The sequence below is a fragment of the Physeter macrocephalus genome, chromosome 5 (genome assembly GCF_002837175.3).
Source record: "Physeter macrocephalus isolate SW-GA chromosome 5, ASM283717v5, whole genome shotgun sequence".
NCBI classification, from domain to species: Eukaryota; Metazoa; Chordata; class Mammalia; order Artiodactyla; family Physeteridae; genus Physeter; species Physeter macrocephalus.
This window is the reverse complement of record NC_041218.1, coordinates 83867233-83880094: the sequence shown is the minus strand read 5'-3', so window position 1 is coordinate 83880094 and position 12862 is coordinate 83867233. Positions and strand designations below refer to the sequence as shown.

Sequence of the window (12862 nt, the reverse complement as noted above, 5' to 3'; positions counted from 1 at the left end):
TGGAACCTTAATGAAATGAAAACCAATACATTACCATGATACTCATCATTTTATTACAAATGGAACAGTATGAATAATTTATTCATTTTCACCCATTTTCTCCATACTGAGCATATTTAAAGCAGCGAAGAAATATCCTAGTTTGAAAAAATACTTTAAACAAGTTTTAAAAAACCATACCTGAGTATTGATTCTTATTGCTCCAATGGAAGGAATTTCATAATAATAACCTGAAATATATATATACAGATTTATACATATAAACATTACAACATAATAAAGGACCACAAAATTATTTTATGGCTTTGTAGGCGACACTGAGCACTTCTAACTGAGCAAACACTAAAATATCAACACCACTGATAAATCTGGAAAATGTTTGATGAATGTATTCTCATAGCAAATACACAGGCTTTATGAGAAATTTCACTACATTTCTTAGATTGTATAAAACAAATGTTATTTTTCTACAAAGCAGTAGGGAACCTGGTATCATTAAAATTTTTTTTCATTGAAGAAATTATTAAAAATACACAATGATGGGTATCTAACAATTATTATATTCATATAAAATACCTGCCTAAAAATAGCTTTCAGAATAAATCTAAGTTCTTTTTATTGCCATGTGGCATTTTTCAAATAACATGGTTTTTTTTGTCTGAGTATAAAAGAAATATAGGATCACTACACAAAATGTGAATTACCTAGGAATGTATAAGAAGACATTTAAAAAAACAATAATTTAACCACTCAGAGAAAAAAATGTGCATATTGTGTCACACTTCCTGATATCTAAGTTTTACATAACTCAGATATTCTTTCATTCTTAATTCTTCATGTCAAGTTATATTTGATAAGCATCATTAGTATCATGCAATAAAATAATTCCTTTATAAATATACAATATGATCAGATGTCTGCATTTTTATGTAATGTAACACTAATAACAAAGTTTCTTACGTGTGTGTTTTTTTAATAGAAAACATCTTCAGCATCTTATTCTTGCCTTGATTCCTATAAAAAATTAGCTATAACTTTAGAGTATTTTAAATGATAATATGTGGAACTAACAACTACCAAATTCTTCTTCTTATAATACAATGTCAAGTAAACAGACTTGTTACCTTTATTTTCACAGGCCATCCACTGAATAGGTCCTCTGTCATAATTATGTTGACCAACTGAAAATGTGAATACACGTACCTGGTGAATTGAAAAATGGATATCTGTTAGGCTGCATAAAATTTAATTGAAAGGCAAAACGAACTAAAATAAAAAACATGTAAAAGCATGGTTTTCAGTTAATTAATGTGACAAGAAAAATTGAGGCCACTAAATCACTCAGGAAGGCACCAGAGAGAAACCACATAAGCTACTGTAAATATAGACTTCAGTTACTAAATATAAGTTAGTACTTGGGTGCTCTGCACCGTATGTCAATCCTGTGGCAGGATCATGACTAAGGTTTCATTAGTAGAAATGGCATCTTTCAGGTTCAACCCAACTTCGCCTGTCTCACTTGGTTAAGACATATTATTCACATATTTAGTCACTGCAAAAAAAAAAAAAGTCCTATTTCATAGGTATGAGATTATAAAAATGTATATAGAAAGGCAGTCATTATACTTTTAGTTGCTTAGGGCATTATACTTAATGACGGTTTCACTACTTTCACATCATAGAAATATTTAGGATGCACATGTATGATTATGATGTTAGTCGTATTACTTTCTATAAAAGATGACTGCCATATATGAAAAATATTTTAAGCTCCTAGCATTTTTAAAAAGAATCAAAATATTGACTGTTTCTAATATACAATATGCAAATGTTTAAAATTTTAATTGAGATATTTAATTATAGTAATTTATATATTCATTGGAAGCCACTGAATTTAAACAGTATAAAAGAAGATAAATTCAATGATGTCAATAAGTATTTAATAAAATGGCTATTTGATTTATATCGATTTTTACCAATTTAATAATCTAAGTAAACAGGTACTCTAAGTTGATCATTTTAGCTTTTTCTAAAGATAAACATGCAGAAAATCACTTTTCCATGAATTTACGGTCTGGTTTGAACTATGTTAAGAGCTTTTCCCTAATTCATGTCGACTGACTGTTTGAATTGACATTTTCTAACCATTTCATCTGTTTCATCTTTTGCACAACTGCAGAGCGCAAATCTCAAAAGAGATTTCACATCTGTTCTCTGTTCTTTTGTTGGTCTTGACTGCACCGAGATCACATCATGACAATCCTTGCCCTAAAATGTACATCAGGGATGTTGTTTCACTTGTAAAGTTTTACGTGAGCCACCCTTAGGTCATCCGGGTTTGCCTCGGCTAGTTATGTAAGAAGCCATACGTCAGAGTTTTAATCACCTCAAATTGTAAGGACAAATGACTGGTTCTAGTTTAACAGAAGTTGGTGACACCTACCTCTCTCTCTCTCAATCCCTCAAAATGCAAAATGCAGTCTCGTTTCCTTAAAATCTTCAATTGGGTCATTTTGGGGGCTATGTATTTCAATGTAGCGTCACTACTTACATCGTAAAACTTACTCCTAAATGGAAATATTTTTATAAACAGGTTGGCAACCCTACTAACAATTCAATTTAACTGCCATACCTTAAAAAACTGTCACGTGAATTCAGGGCAGGGAAACAATCAAGATGCTCCAGAAAGCACTTGGGGATGGCTTTCATAATTAACATTTGAAAGCATGTCTCACACTTTCAGTTTAAAGCACTGCTTTGTCTGGTCGCTCCTCTTACCACGACAGCGTTCCAGTAAAATGTTTTCCATAGAATACTTTTCAGTACAAAGAAATAAATAATAAGACTAAATGAATTATTATATCTACATCCCTAGAAATCAAGCATTTCTAATAACAAAGAGGCTACACTTAGACACACACCATGTGATTATTTTGACTGATGTTATTCATCAAATAGTCCAAATAAACACAACTCAGCCAAAAAACATACTTGTAAAACACCACAACCAACAACAAAACTTGTTGTTTTATTTGTTTTGCTACAAAAGTTTTGCCTGACGCCAATCGTTGGCCTCCACGGAGACCTCAGAGGTTGTTCAAATTAAGGAATTCCGCATCAGAGCTGGGTGTCAAAGTGTACATTGTCATAATTAATTATAATTTAATAAAATTTTACTGCACACTAGGCTTTTTTTTTCTCTCTCTTTATTCATTTATCACATAGGTCCTTCCCTGGCTATTTGAATATAGCCTGCATTAACTGATTGAATCATTCCCATATTACAAATATATAATTTTTACGCCTTTCTTAGTTGTGCCACAATGAAGAGTTGTGGCACGTGGACACTCAGCTGCGGCATGCACGCGGGATCTAGTTCCCCGACGAGGGATCGGAAACCCGGGCCCCCTGCATTGACAGCATGGAGTCTTACCCACTGGACCACCTGGGAAGGCCCTAGACAATTTTTTATTTTATTTTATTTTTTTTTTGCGGTACGCGGGCCTCTCACTGTTGTGGCCTCTCCCGTTGCGGAGCACAGGCTCCGGACGCGCAGGCTCAGCGGCCATGGCTCACGGGCCCAGCCGCTCCGCGGCATGTGGGATCCTCCCGGACCGGGGCACGAACCCGTGTCCCCGGCATCGGCAGGCGGACTCTCAACCACTGCGCCACCAGGGAAGCCCCCTAGACATTTTAAAAGACATTATTTTTCTGAAATTTTCCTACCAATGGTTACTAAAATCTTAAAAATTACAAATTCAACCTTTCTATAGTTTCAGCAACTGCCTTACCATTACAATATTTACAAAATCTTTCTAATATATCTAAAATGCTTATTTTTCTCTTGGGGGATACACACAAAACATATGCATGTAAAAATTTAATGATGTTATAGATTATCTTAGAATTTTCTAAAATGATTTTATAAATATATATTTTGTTGAGAAAATTTTAATATAAATCACTCACACTTTTTAATTCTTTATATGACAGTGAAAAAATCAACATAAACATTGCTTCAATCCCAGGTGCTGTACCCATGCTGAATTTGGCTTTGCTTTACACATTTTAGCTAATTATGTAATAAGGATTTTAACTTCATTGATTTCATAAGGAGGAGGTGTGATATTCAACATTTCATAGTGCATGTACACAATGAATTGGTGAAATTTGATTATTTTTGTATTCTAACTTTCCACTTGGAGTTTTTGATAGTTTCATTCCTTCTATTCTACACTATATTACTGCCACCCCGTGGAAGAGTTAATGAACTAAATAAAATTCAAGATGCCAAATCCACAGAGATGATTGCTATCCCCTCATTCTTCTGGTGTTTTTCACTTCTTTAAGTGCACCATTCTTCCTTAGCTATAATTCTGGGGAAAGGAAAAAATAAAGTGATTCCTTGAAATAGGCACGATTTAGAAATTAAGGTAAATTACATTCTCAAAGATGTGTATTTTTAGAGTTCTTTCCTTATTAGTGTATTTACATGGTCTTACATAAAAACAAATAAAATGACATAAAATAACTAGAAACACAATGTGCAGTCATACAAGCGAAATGTTTCATCTGAAGTCTCCATTAAGCAAATTATTACTTTAAATCAGGCCTTCATTAAAGCAAAGTTAACTTTACATTGATAATTACAATACGAGATCCATGTAACAAATACATACTGGAGACTTCTAAGTGAAATGTTCCTAGAAAATTTGCTAAATGATCCTGAACTGGTTGATTTTAGGCCATGTTTCAGAATGTTCAGCTCTGTGAGGGTCATATGTGAAACATACACAGTTATAGATGGCTTTGAAAAATATTTTTCATAATGCTGGAGTCTAGGTCTCTAACAGAAATAATGTGCGAAGGTAGTGTTGAATAAACGCTGGCTAGGGTTAAAACAGTTCCAAGATTGCACTACTGTATCTATTACAGTGCCTTATACAGAAATAGAAGTAAATATTAAATGAAAAAAAATTAAATAGCTAAGTGAGTGGTCTTAACGTTTTCCCAGAGGGACATAAGACAAACTTTGATATCATCTGACATATAAATCAGTTCATTATTATAATAGAGCCAAAACCAGACTGACAGACGTCTTGCATTTTATAATTTGGGTTGTTTCATATACTTATATCATGGTAAATTCATAATCTTTTTCTTTTATGTTACGCTGACTTGCTCAATGGAGATGAGCAAACTTTTTCAGGCAAATTAAAGTATGTATAATACACTTAAACCATTTATGTGCTGTATTATTCCTAGAGAATGAAAATAACTCACAATTATTGACTCATGCTTAGTTATATAAGAATATTCACAAAATAAATTGTAATTTGAGAGTGTATTTAATAAAATTAAACTTAAAACAATTAAAAATCAGTCTCTATTATTAGTTGCAAATGTATATAATTCGGCCTTCAGTTGGTTCAAAAATCATTTTTTCTCTGAACAGAACATTATAATTCCAAGATGTAAATTTGACATGTCAAGCCTGACCTACTTGATCAGAGAAAACTTTTAATTAACAGCAAATTGGGTTATTGATTGGTTTCTTACAATACACCACTGATTTATCCTTCAGTTCTACACTTCCGCTACTCTGGTTTTTATTTTGTCTTGTTTGTTGAAGACTAAAATACTTGTCTTCAATTAAGATTTTTCCAAAACCACAGGGTCAACCTATTTTTAAAAGCCATAGGAATTTCTTGTTTCCCAGCAGAACCCAGTTACTGGAAACTGTCACCTCAACAATTATCAGTTATCCAGAGTTCAAGTTTAATTTACAATAGGCAAATCTCCAAGGAATAATGGAAATGAGACTATGAAGAAAGCAAGCCAATAAAACTAAAATAAAAACTTCAGCTATCGGCTCATGTTAGAAAAATGATGTCAGAAATGGGTTTTATTAATTTACTGTGCGTACTAAAATTTTTGGCATGAAGCCTATAAAAATACTAGATTGGACTGAATATTTTAGGAGAAAATTCTACAGTGGTTTCCATAATTCACAAGTGTACCAGAATCCAGAGCGTTTAAAATAACCTACATCTCTAGTTTTATAGCATTATGAAATAAATAAAAGTGCCCAAATGCACCTTTCACACTTTATTTTATAAAGTCCAGTGATCTGAAAGGTTCTTACAAGCCTGCAAAGATCTGATGGCTTAGTTTAATCCATCTTAGCCTCTTAAGGCTGTGAGAACTACGTCCCTTAGCAGTAAAGCCTTGCTATCCGACCAGAAGGAAAGATCCTGGGTGGGCAAATGGTGATTGGCATGGCCACAAGGCTGTCCTGGAGAGAGAGAGACACACAAAAAGACAGCGCATTCCACATGAGGTTATGAAATTTGGACTGCAGGTCATTTAAATGACTGACTTTGCCACTTAGTAGCTGTTTAACTTTCAACAAGTTCCTTAACGTCTCAAATTTTGGTTTGATTTCCAAAATGGGGATGATGTTGATGGTAATAAACATCTTTTGTCATATGGTATTACAATTGTGAATGAAGTAATACATGAAAATCTTTTGTATTATATGGAAAATAATAAGCACAATAAATATTATCTATGGTAATAAAGATGACCATCATGATAATGATGGCTACAATGTCTCCTACAGTCAAGCTATCAGAATTCAATGAGGTAACATTTTCCATTAGTGGGATACTAGCCTTTTGTGCCTTAAAAAGAACTTAAAATAACTTGAAGTAACACCTTCCCAAAGGAACAAATTTGGCTTGCTTTATTATATTTAGCAATCAACTCCAAAGAAAAGGAGCCAATATTGTCTAAATGCCATTGTGTCCATATAAGATATATCTGCATGGAATTGCCCAGGGTCTGACGAAGGCAAGAATCTCATAAGTGACCTTTGAATTAGTCTGAGTAAATCACACAAAGCAACTTTAAAAAAGGAAAACCAAATGCAGTAGGTTTTGCCTACATGATCTTAAAGCACCAAGCACATCTCTTGCATGTGTGTACGTAACATAGATACATGCCTCAGGATTATGTAGGTGTTTAAAATTTTTAACAATTATAATGAATCACCCTTGCATTATCAGAGTATAAGGAAGTAATTTTGGGTTTCCCTTCCCTCTGCATATATTTATAGTACTTGACACAGGAGGAATAAGCTATGGACGCATTTCATTTCCAAGCAGTTATAGCTCTGCAAAGACTATTGTCAGCAGAGGCCAGGAAATAAGCAACTGATTCATTTCAGGTGTTCTTCTTGGGTAATGCTAAATACTTTACTGACACTAATTATGAGAATATTCGTGAAAAACTATGTGTTGGACTGGTGAGGGTGAATGGAGAGGTGCCATCAATACAATTGTTTTTATATAAACTTAAGCCCTCCCTACTTACTCATAAGATGACATATCCAAGAGTGGAACATAAATTTTACTCTCCATTTCACTTATAAGGAAAAAATTGTTTTAAATTATTTGCTTTTAAAAGAGCAAAGCTATTGAGTTTTTTTTAACATTTATGAATGTTTTATAGTTTACCTTCCAGCTTATTTATTGCATATTTATATTTGTTTATGGTGGGCATCCTCAGTAAATATACTTAGCAACCGCTGTGCGTCAAGCCCTTGCTAGCCTCTAAGGAGTCAATGGTAGGTTTACAAACTAACACAACCCCTACTTCATGGAGCTTTTAATAGAGGAGAGTTCAAGATAACAGGTGAATAAATACATAATTAAAATAATAAAAAATGGTAATATGGGCGAAAGAAAACAAAGAGGAAAGACGGTGCTGAAATAGAGAATGATAAAGAATGTGTGTGGGGAAAGGAGACCACACTAGAAAGATTGAGCAGAGATACATGGCAAGCAGAGTTCTTAATCTAAGAGGGCAGCCACAGAAAAAGCAGAACAGAGTGCCTCTCCTGGTAGAATGATTTCACACAAACAAAAGGCAATCCCAATTTTAGGTGGCACAATTCTACCTAGAAATTATTTCGAGTGCATTTTTTGCACTCTATGGCTTAAGTCTTACAATATATTTTGTGCTTAATGTAATACTTATTCTCTTTTTTTTTTTTTTTTTGGTATGCGGGCCTCCCTCTGTTGTGGCCTCTCCCGTTGCGGAGCACAGGCTCCGGACGCGCAGGCTCAGCGGCCATGGCTCACGGGCCCAGCCGCTTCGCGGCATGTGGGATCCTCCCATACCGGGGCGCGAACCCGGTTCCCCTGCATCGGCAGGCGGACGCGCAACCACTGAGCCACCAGGGAAGCCCTCTCATTTTTCATTGGATTTGTTTTAGCTACTAAATTAATGACTCTGTAAAATGTATGGAAGTAATATTACTCAGACCTGAAGAGAATGTACCTGATAATATTTTCCTTAGTTTAGGCAATGAATTATCAACATTAATTTTATTCTAAGAAAGCAAATGTAAATAAATCTGTCAGAGAGAAGGACACATATACACATGCACATGCACGCACACACATGCATTTTATTTTTTTTTTTTTTTTTTTTTTTTTTTTTTTTTTTTTTTTTTTTTTTGGCGCGAACCCGGTTCCCCTGCATCGGCAGGCGGACGCGCAACCACTGCGCCACCAGGGAAGCCCCCACACATGCATTTTAAATTGATCATCTCTCTACTGGGCCAGTGTTACTTGTAATTATTGTTTACAGCTATACCATAAGTCCGGCGCAAATAATATATTTGGTTTTTAGAACACAGGTACAGTTCCTAATCTAAAGCTGAAAAATCTTTTGGAAACTGTTTAAAGTGCCAAAATACACGAAATGAAACTTTTTAGAAGCAGTGTATTTGTCAAACAGTATTAAATATGCTACAAGTCTGAATGCCCTTCATTATCACATGTTTGAACATTCCTTCCAAAGGCTTCATTCTTTCCTGATGGAGAAGCCAGGCAGAGACAATTGAGAAGGCAATGAATTATTTGCTATGAATTATTTTCCCTACCATCTGTTGAAAAAGTAATTGACAGTTTTCACTCTTATTGTATAAAACACATATGCAGATTCAGCCATTTGTGATTTGATTTAGATTTTTGTAGCCTATAAATTATTTCTATTTTGGATCTGACAAAAAAATAGAAAAGACTGCTAATCATTTTTTAAAGAATTAAAAAAAATAATGCATCTATTGTCAGGCAATTATAACTTTAGCTATGCATTCTTTATTTTAAAAATTATTCCACATCTATCATATGCTTTTTTCCCATTTGTTCTTCTCTTTCGATTTACTAGTTATTTTGAAATTTTCATTTTATAGATTTTGAATGCCTTTTTATTTTTGACTAATTCTGAGAATTAACCTAAGAGTCCGAGAACTATTTTCTAGCTGGCTAGACAATCTTAAGTGTGTACTGCTAACCAAAATCCCTTTGCTATTACACAGAAAATCAAATATCTTTAATTTTCCTAGGTCTGGGAATTATCTTTCAACTCTATGTCTGGTTTTACTTTCCTTTATTCATTTGTTTGCCCTCTATGATTGAGTTCATTTTGGTTTTGGCACCATTTTTAAGGAAGTCTCGTACACATGGGTGAGCCCTAAGGAATGGCATAGTTGCAGGTAAAGATTAGAAAGCGAATGCATTTTAATGTGGAACAGCTGTGTGAGGAGGTTACCATGGACTCAGTTTTAAATTGTACCTATCTATAATCAGGTAGATTAATTCCCAAGAGTAATCCATTTCAAAAGAACCCAAACATTTTGTTCTAATTCTTAAACCTTTTGGCCTCATTAAATTGTGCTGTTTATCTGCAGCCTCATTCATCAGCTCTCTGGATGTACCTCATCACACCTACCTGGGTTGCTCTGAATGATTTCTAATGTCATCTGGATGAAAAATGACTTTAAATGAATCATTCAGCAGCCACATTAATGTCAAGCAAGAGGCCTGGGGAGAAAGTAGGATTCAAAGAGTAGTTTTCGGATTTTCTTTCTTTAAAAGCTCTCCAAACTTTGTGACTTTGTAATTTTGATATTTTTAAGCTACAAGTGAACTTCTATCTTGAAGAGCATGCTTTAAAATAAAGTTATAATCGAATATAGGACTTTTAAAAGTATTGAAAGTTTTTATTTTACTAACTCTATCAAATTCAGTTTTATACAACAGCCATTTGAAAGATAATGTGGCTAGTGAAGTTCTGAGTTGATAATCTTATTATGTAATATATGAATTCTGCAGATAAAGAATTGGTCTGTCATACCCATACCCATCCTTAGATGACAAAGATAGACAATGATCTTCCATATCAGTGTCTGTGGCAGCAAATCTCTCAGACTGGGTGGATGAATGGAAGGGATAGAGAAGTCTGAATAAGGAGGAAAAGTTAGAAAGGGTTTGACAATTCACCCAAAACCGTTTGAAGCCATGTTAGAAGACGGTGGAAAAAACCTCTCTTATACATATACACACTGTTTCTAGTAGGTACATTTACACACTATTTGCACACATACACCCTTGGCATAAACAATTAACTGTGTAAATGTTGTCTTGACAAAGTACAAATACACTCAAAAATATAAGTGAATTAAAAGTGGTTGTCTGCCATCATCTATTTTCACTGTTAGTGGACACAGAACATACAAATACCAAGAGACAAATCTTGTGTTTAATGTGGTTTTCCCACATCAGGAAATTCGGAAAGCCATTAAACTTGAAGTAAAGTGCATATGAAATGTGGTACAACAATGTTTCCAGAAATATAATTCCTACTTGTCCAATTCAGATATCTGTGCTCTGTATCTCTCTCAATCCCGCCTCTTTCAAGGGTCTCCATCAATTACCCTTTCTCTGTTTTGTAACTATAAGATTTCTTGTCTGCGTATCCCTTTACTAACCTTAACATATAATAATGACTTGGCTCTTCCACCTTTAAAAAAACAAAATGTATGCATGCACATATGTGTCTGTGTGCGCACAGCTTCACCCAGAATTGACTGTTTATTTTTTTCCTAGTATTTCTTAGAAAATTTGCGAAGATTTTAGAAAACTTAGTTTATGTTCAGATTTCTACTTCCTCATGCCTTAAGCACGTCTCAACTACCTGTCAGAATTTACTCACTGAACTTTACATAAGAGAGCTAAAGCCAAAGTTACACACATGGTCCCTTGTTCCTGGAGATACAATGGACAGAAGGAATGTCCATTTAAAACAGATATAAATATGTGTGCATATATCTGTATATGTAAGTACGTATACATGTATGAGTGTGTATCACAGAACTTTGCTACACCACTGAAATTAGACTCACATAAAAAAATGTAGTACCTAATTCCAAGGACATCTTAACTTTTCTTAGCTAATCATACATTTCTTTTAAAATCACAGAAACTAAGCACTGACTACTTAACTTTCAAAGTTGCTTTGGAATTCACAAAAATTATATGCCCTTAGGAGAAGTGTGTGTCCTTAAAGCACAGCAACATTCATAGGCTAACAGCAGGATTGTTGAGTAAGATTAAATTCATCAGTTTTACAAAAATGAATTCAATATGAATAATTTCTTATGTGGTTTAGCATGTTGCAAAATGCCTTTGTTTAAAACGTGGAGTTCCTATAAAAGGTGAAGGGGATGAGAAGCAGTGTTTCAAGATAATAATATTTAGATTGGACATTTTTAGGATATATACATAGAAAAATGATTTTCAACTAGTTAATGCTTCATATATTCAATCAACTGAACAATCTGTGAAAACAGAGGGTAGAATACAATTGTTTTCCTTATGGCATAAAACCTCTTATATTTTAAAAAAAGGAAAAAAAATAAACTTATGATATACCTCCAAGACATATTAGTGTGTTAATTCTATATACAAACAGAGTTCGGGGAGAGAAAGGAAAAAAGTTTAGATGAAAATTTCTTCTCTTTTTATACATTTAAATTCTTTTATTTACACCTGTTAAAGTTTTTTTTTACTCTTTGAAATCAGAATATATCTTAGGCACAAATTATGATATAGATTGTAACATTCGTTGCCATATTTGTTTAAGAAACTCTTCCTTTTTGAAGAAAAATATCCAGAGGTGAATGATATTCCTGCTGGTTGGTTCAGACGATATCAAAATTAAAGAAAAGATTTATCTAAACTTATATTCATTAAAAAATGAAAAGTAGTGGGGCTTGCATTTATATACCTCTATCACAAAATAATAAAATATACTTGAAATTACGACTATAAGATGCTAAGAAGTCTCTTCCAAATTATCAGTGTATGACTAATTAGTAGAATATTGAGATAAATGTATTATATTAATAGAGTTCAATTTGGGCTAAATTTATTTTATTACATTTGAGTTCTTCAAAACATGGTAATGTTACATTATTGAGAATATTTAAATAAGCGAAATAGTCCTTACTCCAGGTTATGTTTTATAATTATGAATTTGTTCTATGACAGAAATCATGCTTCCAACTTTTGTTAGACATACTCAAGTTACTTATTGCCATGTATTGAGAACTGTCTCTGAACCTGTGCTCTCTGCAGGATGCTGAGAGTTCAAAGTTAAACAATACAAAGGCCCAGTCTTGTAGGACCTTGTCATCTAGAGAGGGAACAGAGAAGAGATTTTGTGGGTAGAATACAATGTGAGGGAGGCGTAGGGCTGAATACACTGTGCTATACGGGATCAGAGCACGAGCCTGAAGTGGGAGGAAAGTGTCAGGAACATCCTTCAGCGGGTGATGATTGCCCAGGATTCTGAACAATGAGTAGCAGTTACTAAATTAAGTAATGCACACTACATCTTAGATTAATACATCTGTATCTTCCCATTACTTTTCATTCTACTGATTTTTTTTTTTTTTTTTTTTCTTTTTTTGCGGTACGCGGGCCTCTCTCTGCTGTGGCCTCTCCCGTTG

General features: G+C 33.9%; 1 protein-coding gene across 9 annotated transcripts in view; it reads right to left on the bottom strand.

The window, feature by feature from the left end:
- The window catches only part of CACNA2D1 (calcium voltage-gated channel auxiliary subunit alpha2delta 1), a 507150-nt gene that overhangs the window by 73098 nt on the left and 421190 nt on the right, over positions 1–12862 (bottom strand). For all 9 annotated transcript variants that reach the window (XM_028490128.2, XM_028490135.2, XM_028490130.2 and 6 more), the window contains 2 exons: positions 1125–1203; positions 181–230 (listed from right to left, as the gene is read on the bottom strand). In XM_028490128.2, the coding sequence (XP_028345929.1) occupies positions 181–230; positions 1125–1203 (129 nt within the window). The remainder of the gene's footprint in view (positions 1–180; positions 231–1124; positions 1204–12862) is intronic.